General features: G+C 64.1%; 2 protein-coding genes across 2 annotated transcripts; both read right to left on the reverse strand.

Annotated features, from left to right (window-relative positions):
• Positions 1-2650: 2650 nt before the first annotated feature.
• On the reverse strand, positions 2651-6131 carry LOC112945294 (alpha-N-acetylgalactosaminide alpha-2,6-sialyltransferase 2-like). Its single transcript, XM_026036852.1, has 9 exons — positions 6065-6131; positions 4827-4975; positions 4512-4677; positions 4276-4438; positions 4059-4197; positions 3847-3950; positions 3675-3758; positions 3406-3505; positions 2651-3007 (listed from the first exon to the last, which is right to left on the reverse strand). Exons 1-9 carry the CDS (start codon positions 6129-6131, stop codon positions 2828-2830), a joined length of 1152 nt encoding a protein of 383 aa, XP_025892637.1. The 3' UTR covers positions 2651-2827.
• A 470-nt stretch (positions 6132-6601) lies between these two features.
• Positions 6602-20800, reverse strand: CEP131 (centrosomal protein 131). The gene is made up of 26 exons (XM_026036918.1): positions 20633-20800; positions 19889-19974; positions 19232-19346; positions 18689-18816; positions 18129-18242; positions 17840-17992; positions 17417-17534; positions 16484-16600; positions 15231-15399; positions 15004-15104; positions 14693-14875; positions 14297-14488; positions 14032-14169; positions 13377-13502; positions 13163-13279; positions 11669-11698; positions 10791-10893; positions 10451-10652; positions 10080-10187; positions 9784-9901; positions 9460-9534; positions 9224-9366; positions 8404-8581; positions 8122-8318; positions 6900-6960; positions 6602-6835 (listed from the first exon to the last, which is right to left on the reverse strand). The coding sequence occupies exons 1-26, from the start codon at positions 20798-20800 to the stop codon at positions 6761-6763; spliced, it is 3315 nt and encodes a 1104-aa protein (XP_025892703.1). The 3' UTR covers positions 6602-6760.
• Between the last annotated feature and the right edge of the window lie 1233 nt (positions 20801-22033).

The raw sequence follows: 22033 nt of genomic DNA on the forward strand, positions 1-22033 counted from the left end.
GGTGGAGGCGACGCAGCCCCCGGGCGGCGCGGGGGAGCCGGGACCCCCGCCCCGCAGTAGAGACCCCCGCCCCACAATAGACATCCCCGCCGCAGAGCAGGGACCCTCTGCCCATAGCAGAGACCCCTACCCCATGGTTGTGACACCCCGCTCCCTCAGCAGGGACCCCTGCCCACAGTAGGGACCCCCATTCCAGAGCTGGAACCCCCTGCCTCATTGCTGGGACCCCCACCTCCTCGCTGGGACCCTCTTCCCCATAGCAGGGACCCCCCATCTCGTTGTTGGGGCCCCCGACACCTCCCTGGGACCCTACAGCAGAGCAGCCCTCCCAGACGCATGGCAGGGCATCAGGGTCCCCCTGCAGACCCATGTTAGGGGGTCAGAGATCCCCCCCATTTCCATGGTGGAGCAGCTGGGACCTCCAGCCCCATGACGAGGCAGCCCCCAAGCCTAACGACAGGATCAGAGACCCCCAGCCCCATTGTGGGACATCTGGGACCCCAAAAGTTCCATACCAGGGCTGTCAGGACCCCCAGCCCCATGGAGGTGTCTCCCTGCAACCCCGTCATGTGGGATGAGGGGCCCCACAGTGGGACAGTGGGACCCCAGCTGGGTCCTGTGTGGGCACTGCCCTCCTTTTGCCTACAGCCCGGCCATGGGGCAGCCTGGTCCTGCCCCACATCCCTGCCCCACGTCCCTGCCCCGCTCTGCGTGCCATGCACCTCCTAGCACGGGGCTCACACTTCTCCCCAGTTGGTTTTAATATTTAAAGCCAAATTTTGCGTGCACGATTAAATTTTTACAAGACTTCAAGCTTGCAAAGAACACCACGCTGCACATGTCGCGTTGCCACAAATAGATGCAGGGCTTAGCAAAATTACAGACTTCTCAGGGAATCAGCACTCGCCTTGTCATTGGGAGAGAACCCCCACATCTTGCAGCTCCGGAACAGGTCTCGTCTCTGCCGTTCCCCTTGTCAACGGGCTGCAGGTGCCTTTAGCACAAAGCTGGCACCGTTTTGGCAAGGTTGGCACCTTTTTGGTGAGCTTTGCACCGTTTCGGCGAGGTTTGACAGGGTTTGCCCCAGATGTGCGCACTGCATGAGCATCTCACCAGCGGCCCAGCCTGCTCCAGGCCCAGGAAAATGCAGCGAATGGAGCTCCCAGGATTTTTCCCAGGAAAAACGCAGGAGCACTGCAGCTCCTGCACCTGCGAGGTGGGTTTTGCAGCATTGGTGCAAGTGCCGCCCTGCTCTCCTGGGACAGGCTGGTGCCTTTGGGCTAGAGGGACAGGGACATGTCGGGGCTGCAGGACATGGGCTGGTGGTGCCATGGGGAGGGCAACGTGGGGACCCGGCCCTCGGCAGCTGTGCCGGCATCCCCAAGGGAGCGGGATATGAACGGAGCAAGGGAGATGGTGAACCTGGGCTTGCAATGGGGAGAGCTGCCAGCTCCACACCAGAGCTACACCAGAGCCGTGCTGGAGTTGAACCAGAGCTGCACCAGAGCCAGGATGGAGCTGTGCTGGAGCTGGAGGTGCAATCAGAGCCACAGGACCGCACCGGAGCCACACCGGAGCTGTGCCGGAGCCACACCGGAGCTGTGCCGGAGCCGCACCGGAGCTGTGCCGGAGCCGGCGGGCCATGGGAGCCGGCCGGGATCCCCGTGCGCGGCCCTTCCCAGCGTGGCGCCTCGTGCCGCTGAGCTGGCAGGGCTGACTCAGGCGGCCCCATGGAGCCGGGGGCGGCCGCGAAGCCGCCGGTGTCGGGCACGCGCCCGCCGGCCCATGGTGCCCGCAGCTCCCGCCCCGCGGCACCGCGAGGCCACGGGGGGTCCCGGGGAGGTTCCCCCTGACGCCACTCCGTCCCGGACCGGCACGGGCAGCGGGATGAGCCGCAGGGCTCTGGTGCCCACAGCAGCTGCTCCTGCCCCGTCTGCAGGCAGCGCAGCCCAGCTCCTTCCCAGCCAAGAGCTCTGCCTATCCCGACTAATCCACGGCGGAGAGAGGCTTCATAATTGGGATTGCCGAGCCGGCGGGGAGCCCGGCTCTGCCCGCGCAGCACCAGGACGGGGCCGGGGCTCTGCGGCCACGGAGGCGGCCCCGTGCCCGGCCCGCGCGCGCTCCCGCTCCTCGGGGAGCCGCGGCCCCGGGAGCCGGGCGCATGCAGCCAGCCGGCGTAAATCTGCATCACCGGTTATGCAACACCACTGATTTATTCATGTCTGAACCGGGCACTGGCCTAGAAATTAGCTCCGGTGGTGCCGGCGAGGGGAGGCAGGGCCGGCCCCGGCGGGACGCGAGGTGGAGCTGGGCACGGACACGCTGCTGCAGGAGCACGCTACCAATTCCCACGTTGCGAATTCCAGTTTCACCTGGGCAGCTCCGGGCGCAGGGTCCTGGGTGCCGATCGCACCCCGCGGAGCAGGGCCTGGCCGGGGGCTTCGCTTGGCCCTGTGCTCACGGGGGCCAAATCCCCGGGCCAAGCGGCACCCAGGCCCCGCTCCGTCGCCTTTCCCCATGCCGGATTTCACAGGATTAATTGATTTCACGGGAGCGATTCCAGCTCCGGGGGCGGCAGCTCCCAGCGGCACCGCAGGGACAAAGGAGCTGGCGCTGCCATTCCCGGAGCCCCGGGGCGGCGAGAGGGTCCTCCTCGCTCCAGCAGGAAACCAAGGCACGGGGCGGGCCGAGGCCCAGCAAAACTCATCGCACTCATTGCCCAGGCCCCAGCCCTACCACAAGGGCTGTCCCTGGGCTTTGGGGGGACACCCTGGGACTGCAGAGGACAGTCCTGCTCCTCCTGCACGCCCAGTGTCCCGGGCAGGCGTCACGTCCCCGTCCTGCCCGTGTAGAGGTGCAGGAGGCCGCAGCGCTGCAGCTGCTGCCACAGCTGCATCTCCTTCCTCAGGTCGTGGTTGGCGAAGAACTGCACCTGCTTGTGCCTGCGGTCGAAGTAGTGGTCCGAGTAGGCCTGGTAGTCAGGCGTCAGGAAGCCGAAGGCGCTCACCTGTGTGACACGGGACACGCGGCTGCACAGGGACATGCGGCTGCACGGGAACATGCATTTGCATGGGGACACACGGCTGCATGGGCACATGGAGCTGTATGGGGACACACGGCCGCGTGGGGACATGTGGCTGCACGGGGACCTCCCAGGGGAGAAAACGGATGCCTATGTCCAGTGCTCAATACCCTATGCACCATGCCCATGCACTGCACCGTGCAACCTGCCCCATGCACCCTGCACCGTGCCCTGTGCTTCCTGCACGGTGCACCATGCCATGTGCTGCATGCACCCTGCACCGTGCCCTGTGCTCCCTGCACGGTGCACCATGCACCCTGCACTGCCCGCGCACGGCAGCGCGCGGGCCCCAGGGCTCCCCTGGCCCCGGTGCGGGCAGCTACCTCGTCGCAGGTGTGCAGGGCGGCCAGCAGCATCACGGCGCCGGTGGAGGGCCGGTAGAGCGCGTGCCGCGGCGTGGCCAAGATGTCGGCCCACAAGAACCTGGGAGCGCGAGCGGCGGGAGGCTGAGGATGCTCCCTCCGTTGCTAGGGAATATCCATAGCGACCGCATCCACCCCGCAGGGCCGGCTGCGGGAAGGGGCCGGGGCGGCCGGGGCGCCGTGCAGCAGCCCGTGCCCCTCGGGGCAGTGGCGCCCGCCCCGCTCCTCACCGGTTCCGCACGTAGCGCACAAAGTCCGGGTGCAGCATCTTGAACTTGGCCGCCCGCAGCTGCTCCCCGAAGAGCTCCTGGGGCCTGCGAGGAGGCGGCGGCGGCTGCAGGGAGCGGGCGCCGCGGGGCCGCGGCCGCCCGGCTCCGGTGCCGCTCGCGCGGCCGCGCTCACCAGGCGCCCCGGTCCCTGCCGCGCTGCACGCGCTGCCCGCTCACGGCCGCCCGCAGCAGCAGGTAGTCCCGGTCGTGGTCCGGGAGGAAGACGTAGCGTGTCTCCTGGCGGGGGGACACGGCGGGGGCTCACGGGGACCCATTGGGAGGCTGTGGGGATGGGTCCCCTGGCCATGTGGGGGCCGGGGGAGCCCTCGGCCTCTCCTCCCTCACCGGGGTCTGGGGCGGGTGGCGGAAGCCGTCGGCCGCGTAGCTGCTCAGCGAGTTCATGAGCGTGTTGGTGGAGAACACGTAGAAGGAGGTCCTGTTGCCCACGTCCCTCTCGAAGCCCTCAGTGATGGCCCCGTTGACCCTGGCGGCCGGCGCGGGGCCGTGAGCTCTCGGCCGTCCCCGCCACCACGTCCCTGTCCCCGCACGGACGTCCCCCCACCTGAACACGTAGTCGTGGGCGTCGATGGCGCGGCCGGCGCCGGAGCCGTTGAGGATGCCGCCGTTGCCCACGACGGCGCAGCGCACGCAGGGCCCGCGCCGCCCGCGCTCCAACAAGGCGCCGTTGGCCGACGTGTTGAGCAGCGACAGGGCCGCCTGCACCACTGCGAGGGCGGCGCGGGCGGGTGAGCGCGGGGCGGCCGGGCACCACGCCGCGTCCCCCGCGGCCACTCGCACCGTCCCAGCCGACGTCCCTCCAGCCGTGCGCGCCCGGGAAGCGGCGCAGGCGCCGGTATTCGTCCTGGCGCGCGTGCTGCGCCCACTGCAGCACCGGGATGCTCTCCAGGAAGACGTCCCTGAACTCCGTGGCCGCCACCTTGCTCCTGATGCCGCTGGGGCACTCCTGCGAGCACCGGCATGTGACACCCCATGGCGGGGGACGCCGATGGAGCTCGCGGAGACCTTGCTGGGGCCCTGGTCCCACTCGGCATCGGGCTGCCCGCTCGGAGGATTCCCCAGCCCCGCTCCCATCCCGGCCGCGCAGAGCCCTACCGAGCTGCAGCAGGTCCTGTCCTGCCCGTACGTGTCCCCCAGGCTGGGCCACAGTGTCACCACGGGAGCCCTGCTCGGTGGCTGCGCCGCTGGCTCCGGGGCTGCCGTGGCGCGAGTGCTGCCCGGGATCCTGCGCGGGGACAGCGGAGCTGGCGGGAGGCACCGGGAGGCACCGCACCGGGAACCGGACCCGGGAAGCTCCTTGAGCCGCTGGAGCCGTCCGGGCCATCCCAGGCTGTCCCGTGGGGCCGAGCGCTCCAGGGGGAGCGGGGCCGCTCAGTGACACCAAGAGCCGCATCCTCTTCCCAATCCGCCACCATCCAGCCCTGCTGCCCTCGCCAAAGGCATCAGTGCCCCGCGGGGACGCTGCTCGTGCGGTGCCAGGGGCGGTGATGGAAGAGCCGGGAGATGGAGCAGGCAGGAGCAGCCAGGCCCTCCCGGGCCAGGTCCCGGGTGCCAGGGTCCGCTCCGTGCACGGAGCGCAGGAGCAACGGTTAACCCGGGCGTTAATGATTCCCCAGCTTGGGAAATGCCAAGGTCCAAAGCATCAAAGGGGAAACATGGACATGGGCAGCCGGGTGAGAGCAGGCGACTGCCACCGCCACTTGGACTGCCTGTGTCCCCATCCCTGTCCCCACAAGGGGCTGCCCGTGTCCCCGTCCCCACGCAGGGCTGCCGGTGTCCCCGTCCCCGCGCGGGCCGTGTTACCTGCCGAGCTGCTGCCAGAGCTGCCGCGGCGCCGGGAGCAGCAGCAGCAGCAGCAGCGAGAGGAGGGAGGCGGCGAGCAGCAGCGCCGCGGTGCCGCGCGCCGGGCCCCGCCGCTGGGCGCCCCCGGGGAGCCGCCGCATGGCCGGGCCGCGCGGCGAGGAGGGGAGCGCAGGGGACAGCACGGAGGGGCAGCGGCTCCCGCGGGACGGGCCCCGCGGCTCTCGCCCCTTGGCCGCTTCCCGGGCGCCTCCGCGGCGGCACGCGCGGCTCCCGGAGCGCGAGGAGGGCAGCGGCGCTCGCGGGGGACGGGCGCCCACGGAGCCCGGCCCGACGCTGCAAATGGCGCGGGCAGGAAGGCCGCGGGATCTGCGCTCGTCAGAGAGCGCGAGCGGTGAAAATCCACATCCTGCCCGGCCTCCCCGCGCCGCACGTCACGCGCTCCCGGCCACTGGCGCCGGGCGCTGCTCCGTCAACCGGGCCTGGCCCAGGGATCCCAGCGCTGGCACATGGATGCATGGATGGAGACCCACGTCTGCCCGCCTCGGGTTGCACAGGAGGGAGGAAACAGCCGAGCCCGTTGCTGGCAGGACAGACCATGAACCCGGCGCGACTGCGATGAGGAAGCAGCCGCGGAGCCGGGCGCGGGCGCCGGCCGCCGCTGCGGGGGAACGGGGCACACGGGCCCTGCCGCGAGCGGAAGCAGCCAGCCCAAGGCAGCTGGGTGCTCCCCGGGCTGTGACCCCCGGGTGACAGAGCTGGAGGTGGCAACGGCCAAGGGGCCTCCCCGCGCGCCCACCGGCAGGTCCCTCGCTGTGAGGGAAGCGACGGGGGGAGAGGAGGATGCCCGGGCCCCCCAGTGCCGCTCAGGGCCTGAGGGACCCCTGGCAAATCCCTTTTCCTCAAAGGAAGGTCCCCCCGCTGCCCCTCGTTGCCCTGCCGGGGGGCTCCGGCTGCCCCCACGAGCAGCCCGGCCCGGCCCGCACGGACAGGGACAAAACGTCACGGCCACCAGGAGCAGGGCCACCCCGCGCCCGGGGAACACCCACCATCACACAGGGGCAGCTCTAGAAACCAGCGCACGTTTTATTGTTAAAATACAACCAAGGAAAAGCTGAACGTTACCCAGTGCCCCCAGCGGGAGTCACGGGCCGAGACACGAGTAACAGAGGATGGTTTAAAAAAAAAAACAATAAAATAAATACAGCGGTGGGCCCGCGCCGGGCCGGCTACTTGGCAGGCAGCAGCTGCTGCCGCTGCCGCTCCAGAAGCGCCTCCAGGTGCTGGGCTCTGCGCAGGGCCGCCTGGCAGGGAGCGGGCGCTGAGCGGCCGGGCAGCGCCGCCGGCCGCCCCCCGCCCCGCACTCACCTCGTACTGCTTGCGCAGGCTGCTCACGCTCTCCTCCTTCCTCACCAGGGCCGTCTTCACCCTGGGCACGGAGACGCAACGAGGCTGAGGCCTCCAGGCACCCCCTTGACCCCAGCGGGGGCTTCAAGGCGGCCCGAGGGGCTGCAACATGCCCCTCCTGCCCCCAGCATCTTCCCACCCAGGAGCTGCCACCCAAAGCCCACGAGCTGCCCAGGGCGCTTTGATTCCCCGCTGAGCATTAGGGAGCTTCCAGCAAGTAACCTATAACAGGAGAGGGACATTCACTCGCTGGGACTTGATTAACAAGCGAGTTATTTCTAAGCATCCTCCCATTTTGCACAGGTCCTGCCCGACCTGTAACCCTTCCCCACAGCTCCCAGCACGAGTCCCTGGCTTTCAGCCTTTGCCAGGCTGCTGGCAACAGCTGGAAGGAGCCGGGAGCCCTTGTGATGGGGGCTGAGGCCAGGGCCTGGCGGGAGCCGCAGGGCAGGGCGCCGCGCGTGCTCGTGCCCCAGCAGCTCACTGCAGCTCTGCACGCGGGCGCCGCGGGGCCAGCAGCGACCACAGCCCTCTGCACCCACGCAGAGAGCTCCCCTGAGAGACACGCTTCCAGTTCAGGTGCGTTTTTCATGTGGGAAATCTCTGCCCCACGGGCAGGCTCAGGGGAATAGGAGGGAGCTGCAGACGAGCTGCCTGGCCGGACGCTCAGCCCGGGTGACAGCAGCATCCCCAAACCGGCTGGCACCCGAGCTCCGCACCCAGCACGGTTCTCGCTGCCCACGGCCTGGGCTGCTTCTCGGGATGCTCCAATGCTCCGGGTGCAGCAGCGGGGCCCGCTCGCTGGCCCGGGGCAGGGGGCAGCCGCCCGGGCTCCCTGGAGCACGGCCCGTGCAGGGGCTGCAGCCGAGCAGCCCCGCGCCCAGCACCGCTGAGCCCCGCGGGCGCCGCGACCCCGGCGCGCTCGCCCACTCTTGCCGCAGCAGCACGTGCGCTGCTCAGCACTGTCCTCTCCTGGCGGGAACCCACACGCTGCTCCCGCCGCACTGAACCTCCAGGCAAGCAGGGGAGCTGCCCTGGGGACAGGGTCACACAGGGTAGCCTGGAGGTCACCACAAAGGCCATGGGATTCAGTGACAGAGCAGGTGACTCTGCTCTCCTTCTACCCTAGCAGGGCTGGAAACAGCACGAGAGGATGCAGCAGTGCGGGCGCAGGGAGCCTCACCTCCTGTGAACCTCCTCCAGCTCTTCATCCTTCTCCCGCACCACCCTGTCAAGCTCCAGGCGCTGCCGGGCTCTCATCTCGGCCATCTCCGTCTTGAGCTGCCTGTTCTCCTCCTCCGTGCCCACCAGCCTGTCGGCAAACTCCTGGCGGATCACGTCTGCCAGGCTGCTCCGCTCCTGCGCCAGCTGGTCCCTCACCTGCGGCCAGGACAGAGGAATCACAGCCCTGATGAGCATGGAGCAGGGAGAGGAGCTAGCCCCGCCGACTCCGCTCCCCACTCGCCTTGCTTATCTCCTGCAGCTCCTGCTCCTTGTGCTTCAGCAGGCCCTGCAGCTGAAGGCTCTGGCCCTCGAGCTCAGCCAGCCGCCCCTTCAGCTCGCTGCACCGCTCCTGCAGCTTCCGCTCAGACCTCTCCAGCTCCTGCAGCTCAGCCTCGTACTTGTCTCGGATCCTCTTAATCCTAAAGCGAGGCAAGAAGAGCCAGCCCAGCTCAGCCTCGGGCCGCACCGAGGCCCTTCCCGGCCTCCTCCGCACTGCGGCTCTCCTGGGCTGGCGTCACCCTCTCGGGCGTGCAGCGCAGCACCGAGGGGACGCGCGCTTTGTTGGGAGGGAGTGAAGCTTCCTCCCCGGCAGCTCTTCCTCGCTGAGCTAACACGGCCCCACGCGCACGTTGCAGCGCTGCCGCACAACGCTGCAGGATCTGCCCGGGTCCGCGCGCGGAGCAGGGAGCAGGCAGGATAAATGCACAAAGGCAGCCCGTGACTTGAGGCCAGACGCAGAAAAGGCCAACACGCTGAAGTGTGAAGGAAGCTGCCGGGCAGAGGGAATGCCAGGTCTAGCTAGAAACCAAAGGCGGGCCAGCTGCGTCCCCCGGGACACCACGGAGCTCATCTCGCTGCTCGTCACTCTGCTCCCCTCTTGCCGTGCCGGGGGGCTCTCAAACCCCTTGTCCCCCCTCAGAGGAATGTGGGGTGCAGGGCAGCACAACCCCACGACGCATGCAGAGCTCAGGGGCACACGCACCAAGCCCCAGGGGATGGGGGAGGAGAAAGAGCCCTCAAGGAGGGAGAACTCGGGGTTCGGCCCCCCGCTCCCTCCCCACCTGTTCTCTGCCGCCCTCTCGCACTCCTCCTTGGCGGAGGACATGTCGGCCTCCAGGCGCTGGATTACCAACTCGATCTCTTTGTCTCTCTCCTTCCTCACCTCCTCCCTCAGCTCCCGCTCCCGGGAGAGCAGCCAGGCCTCCTGTGGACAGACACACAGATGGCAAACGTCGCCTCAGATCTTCTCTGAGCCCCAAAGGGGATGCTTTCAGAGAAGGGCAGCTCGAGCCGTTACCTCCTTCTTCATATAGTTGGCCTCCCAGGCCTGCTTCTCCATCTCCAGCCGGTCCTTCAGCACCTTCACCTCTGCCTGCAGAGACAAGCAGGAGTGGGAACGCTCAGCGCCTGGGCAGCTCTGCCAGCCCCTGCACCCGCCGCTTGCTGATGGGAGCAGCCCTGGAGCTGGTCAGCGGTGCCAGCATGTGGCAGCCCAGCCCCACGTGTGCAGCTCAGGGCTGCAGCGATGCACTGGCACTTGCATGGCCTGTGCCCAAGCAGGGCCAGCTCGTGCCCTGCAGCAGCTAGAGCCCAACAAGGGGACACCCCAGAGATAAGAGACCTGATGCCGCCTCTCGTGCTCTTCTTTCTCCTTCGCGTATTCCTCCTTCAGCGCCTTGGTCAGCGCAGAGCTGTTGGCCTCCAGCTGCTGCCTCAGCTCCTCCAGCTCCGCTCTCTGCCTGCCCACAGACACACCACAGCTTGTAACGTCCACGCCGGCCCCACGGCCCCGTCCAGCCGCGACCTGCCCAGGCTGCTCCGCCGCAGCCCCCTCGAGAACCTCCCCTCTTCCTAAAGCATCTTTCCCGGGAAAACCAGCCCCACTGGCCTAAGCTCAGGCCTGTCCCAGCCTCTCACCTGGCCGCTTGCTGGCTGAGCCGCTCCTTCTCCTCGGCCACCTCCGCGTAGAGCCGGCGCCGCTGCTGCTGCAGCGCCTGTTCCTCCTGCTCCAAGTGCTTCTCGCACCTGCGGGGGCAGAGCAGCCTCAGGACCTGCCTGCTTTGGGACACTGGCCCCTGCTTTGCAGCACCACAGTGGTGCGTGTCCTCCCCAGGTTAACCAGGTGCCATCTGCGTGCAGGGTTCACTGGCACGTCCCTGCTCAGGGCTGCTGGAGGGAGCTGGGGGTGGTTTCTGGGGACACTAACTGTTCATCATGTCACCAAGCACTGCGAGGGGATGCTGAGCACCCCCACGCCAGCCACCCAGCCTGCTCCTCCCAGGACACACCGCTGCCGGGCCAGCTCCCGCTCCCGCTGGCTCTGCTGCTCCCGCTCCCGCTGCAGCAGCTTGCGCAGCTCCTCCGCCTGGCGCGAGTACCGCTGCGCCGCCCGCTCGTCACACTGCAGCAGCTCGGCCTCGTGCAGCACCTTCAGCTTCTTGATGTCCTGCTTGTGCTTGGCGATGAGCTTCTGGATCTCTGGCTCCAGCCCTGGGGCAGACGGGTAGGCAGAGCCCTGCGGCAGCCCGCGCACAAGCGCCAGCACCGCTCCCCGCAGCCCCAGACAGCTGGAAAGGAGACCACGAGCACCGTCCCATCTCCAAGCCCAGCCGAGGGACCTGCCTGTACCTTTCACAGTGATTTCTTTGATCTTCTTGGTTTTCTCATCCATCCACTTCTCTCGCCTTATTTTCTCTGTTGCGCTCATCAGCTCCTTGAGTTTCTTGATCTCCTGTTGGAAACAAACCAGAAAACTTCAGAGACAAGGCAGGGGAGGAAAAAAAACATATTAACCTAGGAGCTTGGCTGTCGAAAAGAAACTTGTAGGCAAGAGGGGATGACCTTGGCTGTGCACAGAGCACTCGAGCAGCCCTGGCCAGCTGCGTTCTCCCCAGCTCAGTGAACTAGATGCACATCCCCCAGGACTGCCTTCCCTCTCCTGGGTGATCGGGCCGCTGCTGCCCTGAAGAATTCCAGCACAGGAGAAAACAGCAAACCCCTTAGGAAAGGGCTTGCTGGATGGGGCTGACAAACGAGAACACCTATTGGAAAGGAGACGGGAGCTCCAGGCTGCTCGTGCTCCTCAGAGCAGATGGTGCCTGCGGAGCAGCCTGTCCGTAGGCTGATGGGGAGTCATTCTGGAAGACGCTTCCTTCTCCTGGCTTCGGCTGCGGGCAGAAGGCCCCCAAGGAGGAAGGACAGACAAGCCCCTTTCCAAGAACACTGCAATATCATCACAGAGCAAGTTTCTGCAGCACCAAAGGCTCCTCAAGGACCCTCAAAGCCTGCAGGGCCCAGGCACAACCACTGCTCTCGCTTTCTCCTTTGACTGCATTTACCTCTCCAGCCTTCCCCAGGTCTGTGCCCATTTCACCGAGCACAAAGGCTGGTGAAACACCCGGGTTCTGAAGGGGCTGATTCCACCTTGGTGCTGCTGCCGGAGGAACGGCAGCGAAGCCGCTCCCAGCAGGGTGGGAAGGCAGGGAAAGAGCAAAGAACACGTTTACCTCGCAAAAGGGGCCCAAAGAGCGCCAGACCTGGGGAGAAAAAGGAGAGGGAAAGAGAAAGGGGATCACAGAAGGGAGAGGAGAGAGGATGGAGAAGAGAGACAAGCCCCAGGAGAGGAGCACCCAGGAGAGCCGCCTGCAGCAGCAGCAGCAGCAGGGGATGCAGGGGAGGAGAGCAGCAGGGGCAGCCAAGCGGGGCAGGTAACACACAGATGCAGCGAGGGCCTGGCAGCGCCCAGAGCAACTGCAGCTCCAGGCCTGGGCGCTGTGAGCCCAGGGAGGCGGCTCTGGCCACGAGGACACGTCCTGCTGCAGGAGCCCATGGGACAAACACTGCTGGGGGGAAGCAGATCCCGCCGGGAGCTGCCTGCAGAGCTGGGAGCACAACCCACCCCAAGCAGGGCCCGGGCCTCAGAGCAAGGCAGCAGAGGAGGAGATTCGCTCTGCGTCACCTCCTGGCAGCAACAGCTCCCAGGCCAGCCCCGTCAGCACTGCCTGTGGTGAGCAGGGAGCAAGGGGCAAGGGCTGCAGCTCCTCCGCTGCACCGAGCCCTTTCCCTCGAGACTGTCCTCACCTCCTTCCAGATGGGCTCCAAACACAGGTTTGAACACTAAGGCAAACAAGCCAAGCCTTCACTATGTGTTAAGCTGCGCATTAAAACAGGCTCAGACGGGTGCAAACACTGTCTCCACTCCAGAGTCCTGGACACAAACCAAGCTTGGAGGCTAACGGGGTGCAGAGCTGAATGAGCTCCACGCAGGAGCCAGCCACACGCTCCATGTTCAGCGCAGGCTGGAAGGAACTGTCTCCATCTACGGAAGAGGGAGCCCTCTGCACGTTCCCAAGGGAAGGAGCCACGAGGCCGCTGCAGTGGACAGGGAGCAGCTCCCGCTGATGGCTCCAGGACAGGATTCACACTGCACAGGCTCACGGTGCAACCCCTGGTGTGTTTGGTACTGGCCACAGCAAGAGCACTGTGACACCCACAGAGGTCTGTTACTGGTATCTAGCTGCAAGACACACCCCATGTGCCTGCATAATCCTGCTCCCACTTGGCTCTGCGCATTCCGCCTCCAGCAAAGGGCTTTGGTGATAACTTCACATAGGAGGATATGGTCACAGGCACAAATTCCGTGGCACTGAGTTTGTTTCAGCATCGGCTTTTGTCTCTGGCTTAGGTGAAATCCCCCGTTACCTCCCTGCCCGGGGGGAGCTCCCTCCACAGGAGGACCTGGGGGAGCTGATGCTGCTCGTGGTCAGTCCCATACCCCTGGCTCCGGGCTGAGAGGCCTCAGGCAGAGGACTCAGCCTGCTGTGACCTGTGTAGCTCACACGGACCTCTTGTGCAGGCAGCACAACCCGCCAGAACGGAGCCTCCAAGCGGGAGAAGCGACACGAGCCCCTGCGGGCTGGAGGCCGCTCAGCCCCGCTCCGTGGCCGTGTCAGCACGGGGTTCCTTCCTGCACCTGCAGCCCACCTTCCCAGTCCCCTCACCAGCTCGTGCTGCTCCTGCATCTGGGCGATCTTCTTGCTGTATTTCTGGTCTACTTGTTTCAGCTCAGCTACCACGGCCTCACACTTCTCACTCAGCACCTTCTTATCATCAATGAGCTGGGTAGGGCACAGACAAGGCATGAGAGCCAGGCAGAGCGCGGCCACCTCCGCTGGCCCCTGGCTTCAGCAGACCCAAGTGAGGAGGAGCGATTACCTTGTCGATGAAGGTCAGGTGCCGCTGGATAGCGGCCTCGTACTGCTCCCGCTGCAGCCGGAGCTGCTGGCTGAGCTCCGTCTCAGTCTGCTTGACGTGACGGACAGTCAGTTCCCTCTGCTGAGCCTGGATGCAGGGGAGAAACAGAGCCATGAGACATCAGAGGAGGATGTTACACCCACCCGGGCACCTCTACAGGAGATGCCTGGGTCACCTTCACACCAGGAAAACACTACTGTGGTGCCAGAACAACCAGAAATCAGTCTTTTCCTAAGACAGCCTGGTCCTGAACTCATGTCCTAATATCAGAAGGACAGCCCAAACACACAGGTGACAGAAAACAGGAGAGTTCTGCCTAGGAACGGGCATCACACAGGCCCTGGCTGGGGTTCTGGGCTGGTGAGGAAGCTGCTAAGGAGGGTTTTGAAGATGATTTTCCAATCAGGAAGGCAGTAGGGAGAAAGGCAAGAAGCACACACCAAACTGGGCTTCTCACCACAAGCAGCACAGCAGAACTTAGCATTGCTGGGGCCACAGAAGGTAAATTCTGCTCACAGAGTCATCTGCTTGCCTTGTAAAGACACTGTTCCAAGAATAACCTGTCTTGGGCTCTTGGCCTTGGCTCCCCAGCAAGGAGCACATCTGCCTCACGCACCAGCGCTGTCTGCAGCAGGCTGACAGCTCGCTGCTTCTCCTCCACTTCCAGCTTCAGCCTCATGATGGAGCTGGTGACTTCTGTGGCAACAGCCGAGGCTTGTTCCAAATGAGCCAGCTCCTCTTCAGAGAGGAGTCCCTGGGACACAAAAACTGGATTAAAAGGAGCTGGGATCACCTGGAGCCGGGATGAGGAGAGAGTTCCCTTCCCCGCGGGATCTCACGCTGTCTCTCCACCATGAATGGCCTCTTGCTTCAGCGCTCACCTCGCGCTGTGTGGCCGAAGCGGCGGACCTGGGTCTCTCCTGCTCAGACTTCTCCATCTCATCCAGGAAGCTGATGATGCTTTGGAGTTTGGCCTCAGAGAGCAGGGCCCCATCCTCAGGGACCCCCGGGGAATGGTTCAACTTCCCAAACTTCTCCAAGTTATCAGCAGTCAGGGAATTAGAGTCTGATTCCTGCCGGGCAGACACAGAGCAGTTAACAAGGAAGGCAGCCTCATTACAACAGCCCCAAGGGTTCAGAAGAAGAGCTGTTACGTATTCCCCAGCAGCAGTGGATGGAGGCAACCCTCGCAAAAGAGCCTCTTTTCACAAGAAAGCCAGTTCCTGGGGTAGATCAACTCCTGGGGTAGATGTGACAACACTCGGTCCTCTGCTTACCCCATCAATCCAGGCATATTTGTCCTTCTTGAGGAGTTTTGGCTGGGGCAGCAGCTCTGGCTCTTCCTCCAGCAGCCTGAGGGTGTCGAGCAGCTCATTGAGAGTGACCTTGGACTGAGCCCTGCTCGCAGCAGTAGCCACCATCTCCAGATCCTCTCCGCCTGGCTCTCTGGAGCTCACATCCTAAGGGAGAGGAAAACACACCAAAGAATAAAAACGGTTTGCTGCATGTCCTCGGAAGTGAAGCCAGGCTCCAAAGCTGCACCAGAAGAGCTGGTGCCAGGAGCACCAAGAGGCAAGGCCAGGCCCACCTGCAGCTTGTCCTCCACGCCGGGATCCCGCGAAGGCAGGGAGCCCAGGTCTGCCAGGGTGCCTTCTTCTGCCTCCGCAGCAAGTGAGTGGAAATTGGCATCTGCAGGAACCAGAGCGAGCTCACTCGATGCAGCTCCCCTCAGGGAGCGCTGCACCTCCATCACCCTCCTTGCCCCCATGCCAAACACTTCTCCCGAAGCATCAGAAACCTGCAGAAGTCACTCACCAGCATTATTAGCTTTGACGATGCTGCTGGCCGGACTGATGTTCTTTGCAGAAGCAGGCTTGGCAGGCTTCTTCTTTGCAGCCCTTCTGCTCTCCTTCACCAGTGCAAGTTCTTCTTCTGCCAAGCGCTTTGTGTCAGAAGCCTTTTGGGCCCGTTTCTGTTGCAGCTCCTGTGGGGCCAGACAAGCCATGAGCACCCTGTGCAGCCCAGGGGGTGTTCTGTCATGTACCTGCACTGCTTTGCAAACACTGGCAGAGGTTTGAGAGACAGCAGCAACCTACGTGCTCAGGTATTAAAGCAGGACAACGTTTTTCAGAGAAAGCAGAGAAATAACAGCTCCCATCCGTGCTCCTGTGGGCAAACAGGAGGTAGTGACCACGGTCCTGCCAGCAACATGTGGAGCAAGGGCTGTCCATACACCCTGGCACGCACATCCTTCACGTCCTGCATCCAGGGCTGCTCAGTAGGCCAGGCTGCACCACCAGCTCGAGGGCCAAGCACCACACGGGGCAGCAAAGATGCAGCGCCCAAGGTGTTGCCTTGGCTGAGCTTTGGGAAGTCAGTTACGGCATAAAACGTGACAACAGCCAGGCAAACAGCTACTTAAGAAGTCACCATCCTCCAGCTGCTCACTGCTGTCCCCTTCTGCTGCAACACGATTCCATTTAGGGCAAAGTTAAACTGTGTTATCTTAAAATCTTTCCAGCAACGCTGCAAGCCAGTAACTCCACACATTCTGTCACCAGCCCCTCAACCGAGCTCCAGCAGCACCAGATCTTCCCTGCCACGGAGGGCTGGGAGAACAGGTTAAAGCTGCAAGATGCTCTGATGCTTCCTGGCACTGTGACCAACAGGCAGAGAACACGGAGCCGGGGTCAGCCCTGTCCACCAGCCACCCGAACAGATCCCATTCCCAAAAATGGTTCTGCTCCCGGGCCTCTCAGCCACTCTGCGGAGCTGCTGTTACAGTCTCCCTTTCTCAGCACGGTCACCCTTTCCCCAAGAACTAGATGGAAACCAGCACTGTCTTCACAAGCTCTGAATGAGCTGCCAAGGCTTGGCAGCAACACAAAGGGCAAGCTGCTCTATGGCACCTCCTTCTCAGTAGGGAACACTCCATTTCCAAGACTTGCTTTAATTCTGCTTCATGCAAAGCCTAAAGATGCGGAGAAAAGGCCCTTTTACCATCTCACAAACAGAGAGGGCCAAGAGGCAGGGCTCAGCCAGCCACGAAGCTGCAGCCTCCTCCCTACCTGGACAGCAGCACGTCGGGCCTGGCGCGCTTTCTCCTCGCGGATCTTCCGGCGCTCCTCGTCCTTTTTCTCATGCAAATCCAGGATGTTGCCCTCCTCCATCTGCTGCTGCCTTTCCTTCCCGACAGAAGGGACAAAAAGTGTTATTGAGGACTCCCCAGCACCCAGCACCTGCGGCAGGGACGCTGGACAGGACACAACTCTCCTGGAGTCACCCCGTATCCAGAGGGAATTCCCCCCTCCCCAGCCTCCCCCTCCTCTCCACAACCTTCCCCTTCCTGCAAGTAAAGGGCCCTCAGAAAAGCTCCACTTTAGGGCAGCTTGTCTTCTTTAGACATTAAATGCAATTATTAGTCATCTGGGTCTGAAACCACCGAAGAGACAAGGCTTAAAAATAGAACCGCTCATACAAGAGCTCTGGTACTTTTTGTTATTTGGATAAATAATTAAACACAAAGGAACACAAATAGCTGCAGATGACACGACACTTTCCAGTGAGCCAATTGCTCCCAATTCGCCACCACGAGCTGAGACAGGGTATCCCCCCTTTGGCCACCAGAGTGTCCAAGACAGCAAGAATTCGGCTGCATTAGCATTGGTGCTGCCAGCTCTCCGGCTGGCTGCAGCCAAGGGACAGGGACAGATGCCGTGGAGGGGGCAGCGCTGCGGCTCACAGCCTGCTCGATCCCAGTCCTTCCCACTTGCATCATCAACCCTGGGTGCCGGGACAGCCACCTGCAATTACCAGGACCTGCCCCAGTGCTCCGTGCTGCAAGAAGCCGGCTAGGAGCAGAGCAGAAGTCCCCTTGTCTCCAACAACTCCGTTCTTGGCTGGATTGCCTGGTGTCTACGGGAACTTATTATCCTCCCTCGCCGAGACAAGCAGGACGCCTGGGGTTCAGAAGGGCCTAGGCTGTAAGCCAGGGGACAGACCTCTCTTTTGGAAGCCAGGAGCTGTCCCAGAGCGGCCGCTCCCATCCTGTGCCTCTGCGAGTGGTGTCGGTACCAGCGCTGGATAGTCACCGCCGCAAGGTTCACCTGCTGAATGAACCTGCAAGGGAAGGGCAAGGTCAGCAGGGCTCCCCAGCCACATCCTGCTGCAGGAGGCCACGAGGACTGCTCACTGCAGCCCTCTCCTGGTTTGGGTGGGCACAACTTGCTCCCCTGATGAGGGAAACTCAGACCAGCCGAGGCACAGGCAGCACAACAGTCCTCCAACGTGCCCAGAGAGGAGCTGTGCCAGCAGCCAGTCCCGCAGGACAAACACCACCGGCTCCAGCTCCCCTGCTCTCAATGCCCACGCTCACCCCTTCATTTGGCACTGCCCTCGTGCCCGGGAGCCATCCTCTGCCTCACCTCTCTGCCTCCTCTTCGGTCACCTCCTGCCTCCGCTGCAGGCTGCTGCTGTTGTTGTTGTGGGTCATGATGTTGTTGCTGGAGAAATTCTTCTGAGACTTCATGAAACTGCTGCTTTCGCTCTCCTCGTTTGAGGTCGCCTTGATGACATTGCTAAGGCAGAAGGTGAAGCTGCTGGTTACCATCCCGCCCCGGTTTGTGCCACATCCGCACAGTGAGCAGGCTTGGCCCAACACACAGGGTGAAGCAGCTGCCCAGCGCTGCCCGGAGCAGGAGCCCGCTCACTTACTTGAGGGAGCTCGGCGCCTGGTTGGAGCTTTTGGGTGCGGGGCCCTTGTCGCTCGTGGAGTAGTTGTTGTGCACCATGGTGGTGACGCAGTTGCCCATTGCACCCTTGTTGCTCCTTGTGTGGAGGGAAGACAAAGGAAGCATCAGGCCTTGCTCCACGTGGAGGCAAAAGCCAGGGAGGCCTCACGGGCAGCTCACCCGCTCCCTAGAGCTGCTGGCTGACACACACGCACTACTGCAGGCACGGCAGAGCCTGCTTTTCAGGCCATTCAAACAGGCAGCCGCTGCTCAAGTCTCTCCTAGCCCTGAAGGTTTCAAGCCTTGGTCCCTTTCCTACACTCGGGGTGGCCTCGCTCCTTCCACACATCAATCAGCCTCCTGCGCAGCGTCCAAACATGTCCTCACAGCCCAGCCTCGCACACTGTCACCCGTCTGCCCCGTGTTTGACCTGCTGTTCTGGCAGAGACAGAGCATCAGCACCACCTCCTTTGTCCAGGAATTTTCTGTTTAATTCCTCCTGACACCTGGCTTACAGGGCTCCTGGTCCAGTGCTGCTCCTACCTGTTGTTGGCAGTGAAATTGGCTGCCAGGAGCACGGTGGCCTCTTTTTTCCTCATGCCTGCTGGTGGCTCAAGGGAGCTGGGGCCATGGGTGCCGGATGATCCAGGGAATCCTCGTGGTTGATCGTCCTGCCATGGAGTGAGCAAGCATTAAGTGTGTGTGAGCACCAAACCAACCTCTTCAAAAACAGACTCTGCCTCTGCAGGCCAATTTCTGCCTCTTATAGGGAGAAACCCCCACGTGTGCTGCGCCCTGCAGCCTCGAGGCACTGCCTGCACCGCCTACACAAGCATGGAGCCCCGTGCAGCACACATTGGGTGAGGGACCAAAACACCCCAGGGCCAGAGCAACAACTGAGCAGTGCCGGGTTTGCCTGCAGGCCGAGGAAGGGCCAGCCTGGCGTCACAGCTGAGCTACACCACCCTCATCCATAGATCCAGGGGACATCCTTCGCATGACTCCCCCATCAAACCAAAACCAAGGACTGCACCCGGCAGAGCACCAGCTCCAGCCAGCAGCCTGCGGGCACCCTGTGCTCCTTACCAAGACGTTCCACGTGGTCTTCCTCTCGGGGGAGGTTTTGCTCAGCGGCGCCCCTTTCTTTCGTCCACCAGAAGGGCTGTCAAAGAAGGCCAGGAAGTCTCCTGCCTGCTCTGGGCTTCGGCCCCGGCCGAGGGAGGAGGAGAGAAAGGAAGAAGGTTCTGCAGTTAAGAGGAGATGCAGGCAAAGGGCGCCAGGACGGCAGTGCCGGTGTCCCGGTCCTGCCCGCTCTGCAGTGCCCCAGCAGACTGCTCAGCAAGGAGCCCTGATCTCAGCAGAGATACACGAGTGGTTGCGTGGTCTCCAGCACAGCAAGGCTGCACCTGGAAGGCCGATAACTCCCCCTTCCCACCTTGGCTGGGGCGGTAAGGTCCATCGGGGCTGTTTTTAGCAAGCAGCCCCATCCCTCTGAATCAATCCTTTGTGCCTGGAGCTTCCAGCCTACTGAAATACACCCTCTTTCCCCAAATTCTAGTCCCGTGACCTCCCTACAAAAAGACAGCCCCTGGATTTCCACAGCCAGGTTCCAACCCATGGTGCACACAGGGAATCGTTAAAGCACAGCCAGGAAAGGATCCGCTTTGCCCACAGGAGGAGAGGTGTCAGCCAGAGCGGCGGGGTCTCGCACAACGGGACAGACACAGGCGGCTGGAGCGGTACCTGAGCGCGCTGTTCCCCCGCTGGTGAACCTGGGTGGTGCTGTTGGATCTCCGGAGGTTGTTAATGGCTCGGGATCCCGCATCTTCCTGTGGGGGAGCAAGTTGCAGTGAGCAGAGCTCGGAGCAGCGGCGGTGCCGGCACCAGTGCCGGGTGGAGCGTCCCGAACAGCCCTGCTCTCGGTGCCCCCTTCCAGCCCCTTGCACGGGCACGGGCAGGAGCTTTCCTGGCACTGCGAACCTCTCCGTGCGAGAGAGCCCAGCTACTTCCAGCTCCCGCCGGGCTCCCGTGTCGCTGCTGAGCAAGCACGAGTATGTTCATTTGCTTTCAGCTTCCTAGCAGAGAAGGGCTGTGTTTATTACCTGTCCTGGGAATAAGTGCCAAGCTGGCAGGAATTACCCAGCAGAGTGCCAGGATTCTCCACTACTGGATTTTTAGAGAGCCCAATAAGGACCTGGGGCTCATTCACCCTGCTGAAAAACACTCCGCTTGCCACGGAGAATCCCAGCAGGAGCAGAGGGTGCTCAGGGCGCAGGACGGGGCTTGAAAGCCCTGCGGTACCAGGATACTGATATTGCAGCAGCATCAGGAAAGCCCTGGCAGCAGATATGGGGAACCCAGGGGAGTTTCCAGGAGGAAACCAGGGGAGGGAAGGAGGAGCAAGGAAGACCCAGGGCTGCTGAGCTCCCCTGCACATCCCGCTTCCCAGCGCGCGGCGAGCGCGGGACGGGGCTTCTCCGGGCTCACCAGCGCGTTCCTCTTGGCCTTGCCGTCGGCGGCGACGGAGACGGAGCGCGCCACGTGCCTGGCGAGGGCGGCGCTGCCCGGCCGCCGCGCCACCGGCGCCGCCAGCCCCGCGAGGCTCAGCTCCGCGCCGGCGGCCTGCCGCGGGGAGCCGCTCCGGCTGCTCCTCATCCTCCGGCCGCCGCGCACGGGGGCCCTGGGAACGCAGCGGGAGACAGGAGGCAGGACGCGTCCAGCCTGAGAAAGTCAGAAAGTTTATCCTTCTGCTCCCAGCTTTTTCCAGGAGCCCAAACACGGACTAAACCACCGGCTGGCCTCTCACCCAGCCCAGGCCGCCCGCTCCGTTTCCCTTTGAGACGCGTGTGCAGCTCCAAGGCTTCCTCCCCAGTGGCAAAGGGGACAAAGAACCAAGGCTTCCACACTCGCCTGTGCCTAAGGACAACCCGGGACACCTCCGGCTCCGCTCCCCACAACCAGAGCACCCAAAGCCGCCGCGATCCCGGCCCCAGCTAAGTGTGGGCAGCCCCTCCAAGCAAGCGGAGCTGCCCCTCTCCCAGCCAGATTCCAAGCGGGTGACGAGGAGCAGAGCCCCGTCCCCCACGGCACCCCGTGCACGGGTGACGGCGGCACCACCAGCGTAAACAAAAGGCTCCCTATGGAAACGGCGCCGCGGGCCGGGAACACGGCCCTGCGCCCGGCCGGGCAGCGGGGCGGCCGCTCGCACACGCAGACCTGTTCCCCATGCGGGAGTGGGATGGAGCAGGATGGGAGAGGGATGCAGCGGGATGCAGCAGCACAGGAATGGGCCGGAGCGGCACAGGAACGGGGGGAGCGGGATGGAACAGGGCAGGAGCAGGACAGGAGTGCGACGGAGAAGCACGGGAACAGAATGGGAGCAGGACAGAGCAGCACGGGAGCGGGTCAGAGCAGGACGGAGCGGAACGGGAGCGGGACAGGAGTGGAATGGGAGCGGGACAGGGCAGCACGGGAGCCAGACGGGAGTGGGACAGGAGCAGCACGGGAGCGGGTCGCAGCGCTCGGTCCCGCAGGGAGCCGCGAGGCCCTGCAGGGCCGCCCGGGGCTCCGGGGGCGCCCGTGGGAGCCGGGGGCTCCCGTCCCGTCCCGGCGCCCCTGAGGCGTTCGGGGGAAGCGGCGCCCAGCGCCGGCACCGGGGAGCTCCGAACCGGGGGCACGGTGAAGGGACGGGGGGCTCCGAGGGGGGGGCTCCGAGGGGGGGGCTCCGAGGGGGCCCCCCCGTCACCGCCCCCCGCACCCCCACGCGCTCAGGGGCCCCCTCAGGCCCCCCCGCGCCCCTATAGCGCCCGGGGGGCTCTCAGCGCCCCCCCAACCACCACCCTCGGGGGGGCACCCCGTTACACCGCCCCCGCCCCGCGCGCGGCCCCG

The sequence above is a fragment of the Nothoprocta perdicaria genome, unplaced genomic scaffold (assembly GCF_003342845.1).
Source record: "Nothoprocta perdicaria isolate Ctin4 unplaced genomic scaffold, notPer1 scaffold_187, whole genome shotgun sequence".
Taxonomy (NCBI): Eukaryota; Metazoa; Chordata; class Aves; order Tinamiformes; family Tinamidae; genus Nothoprocta; species Nothoprocta perdicaria.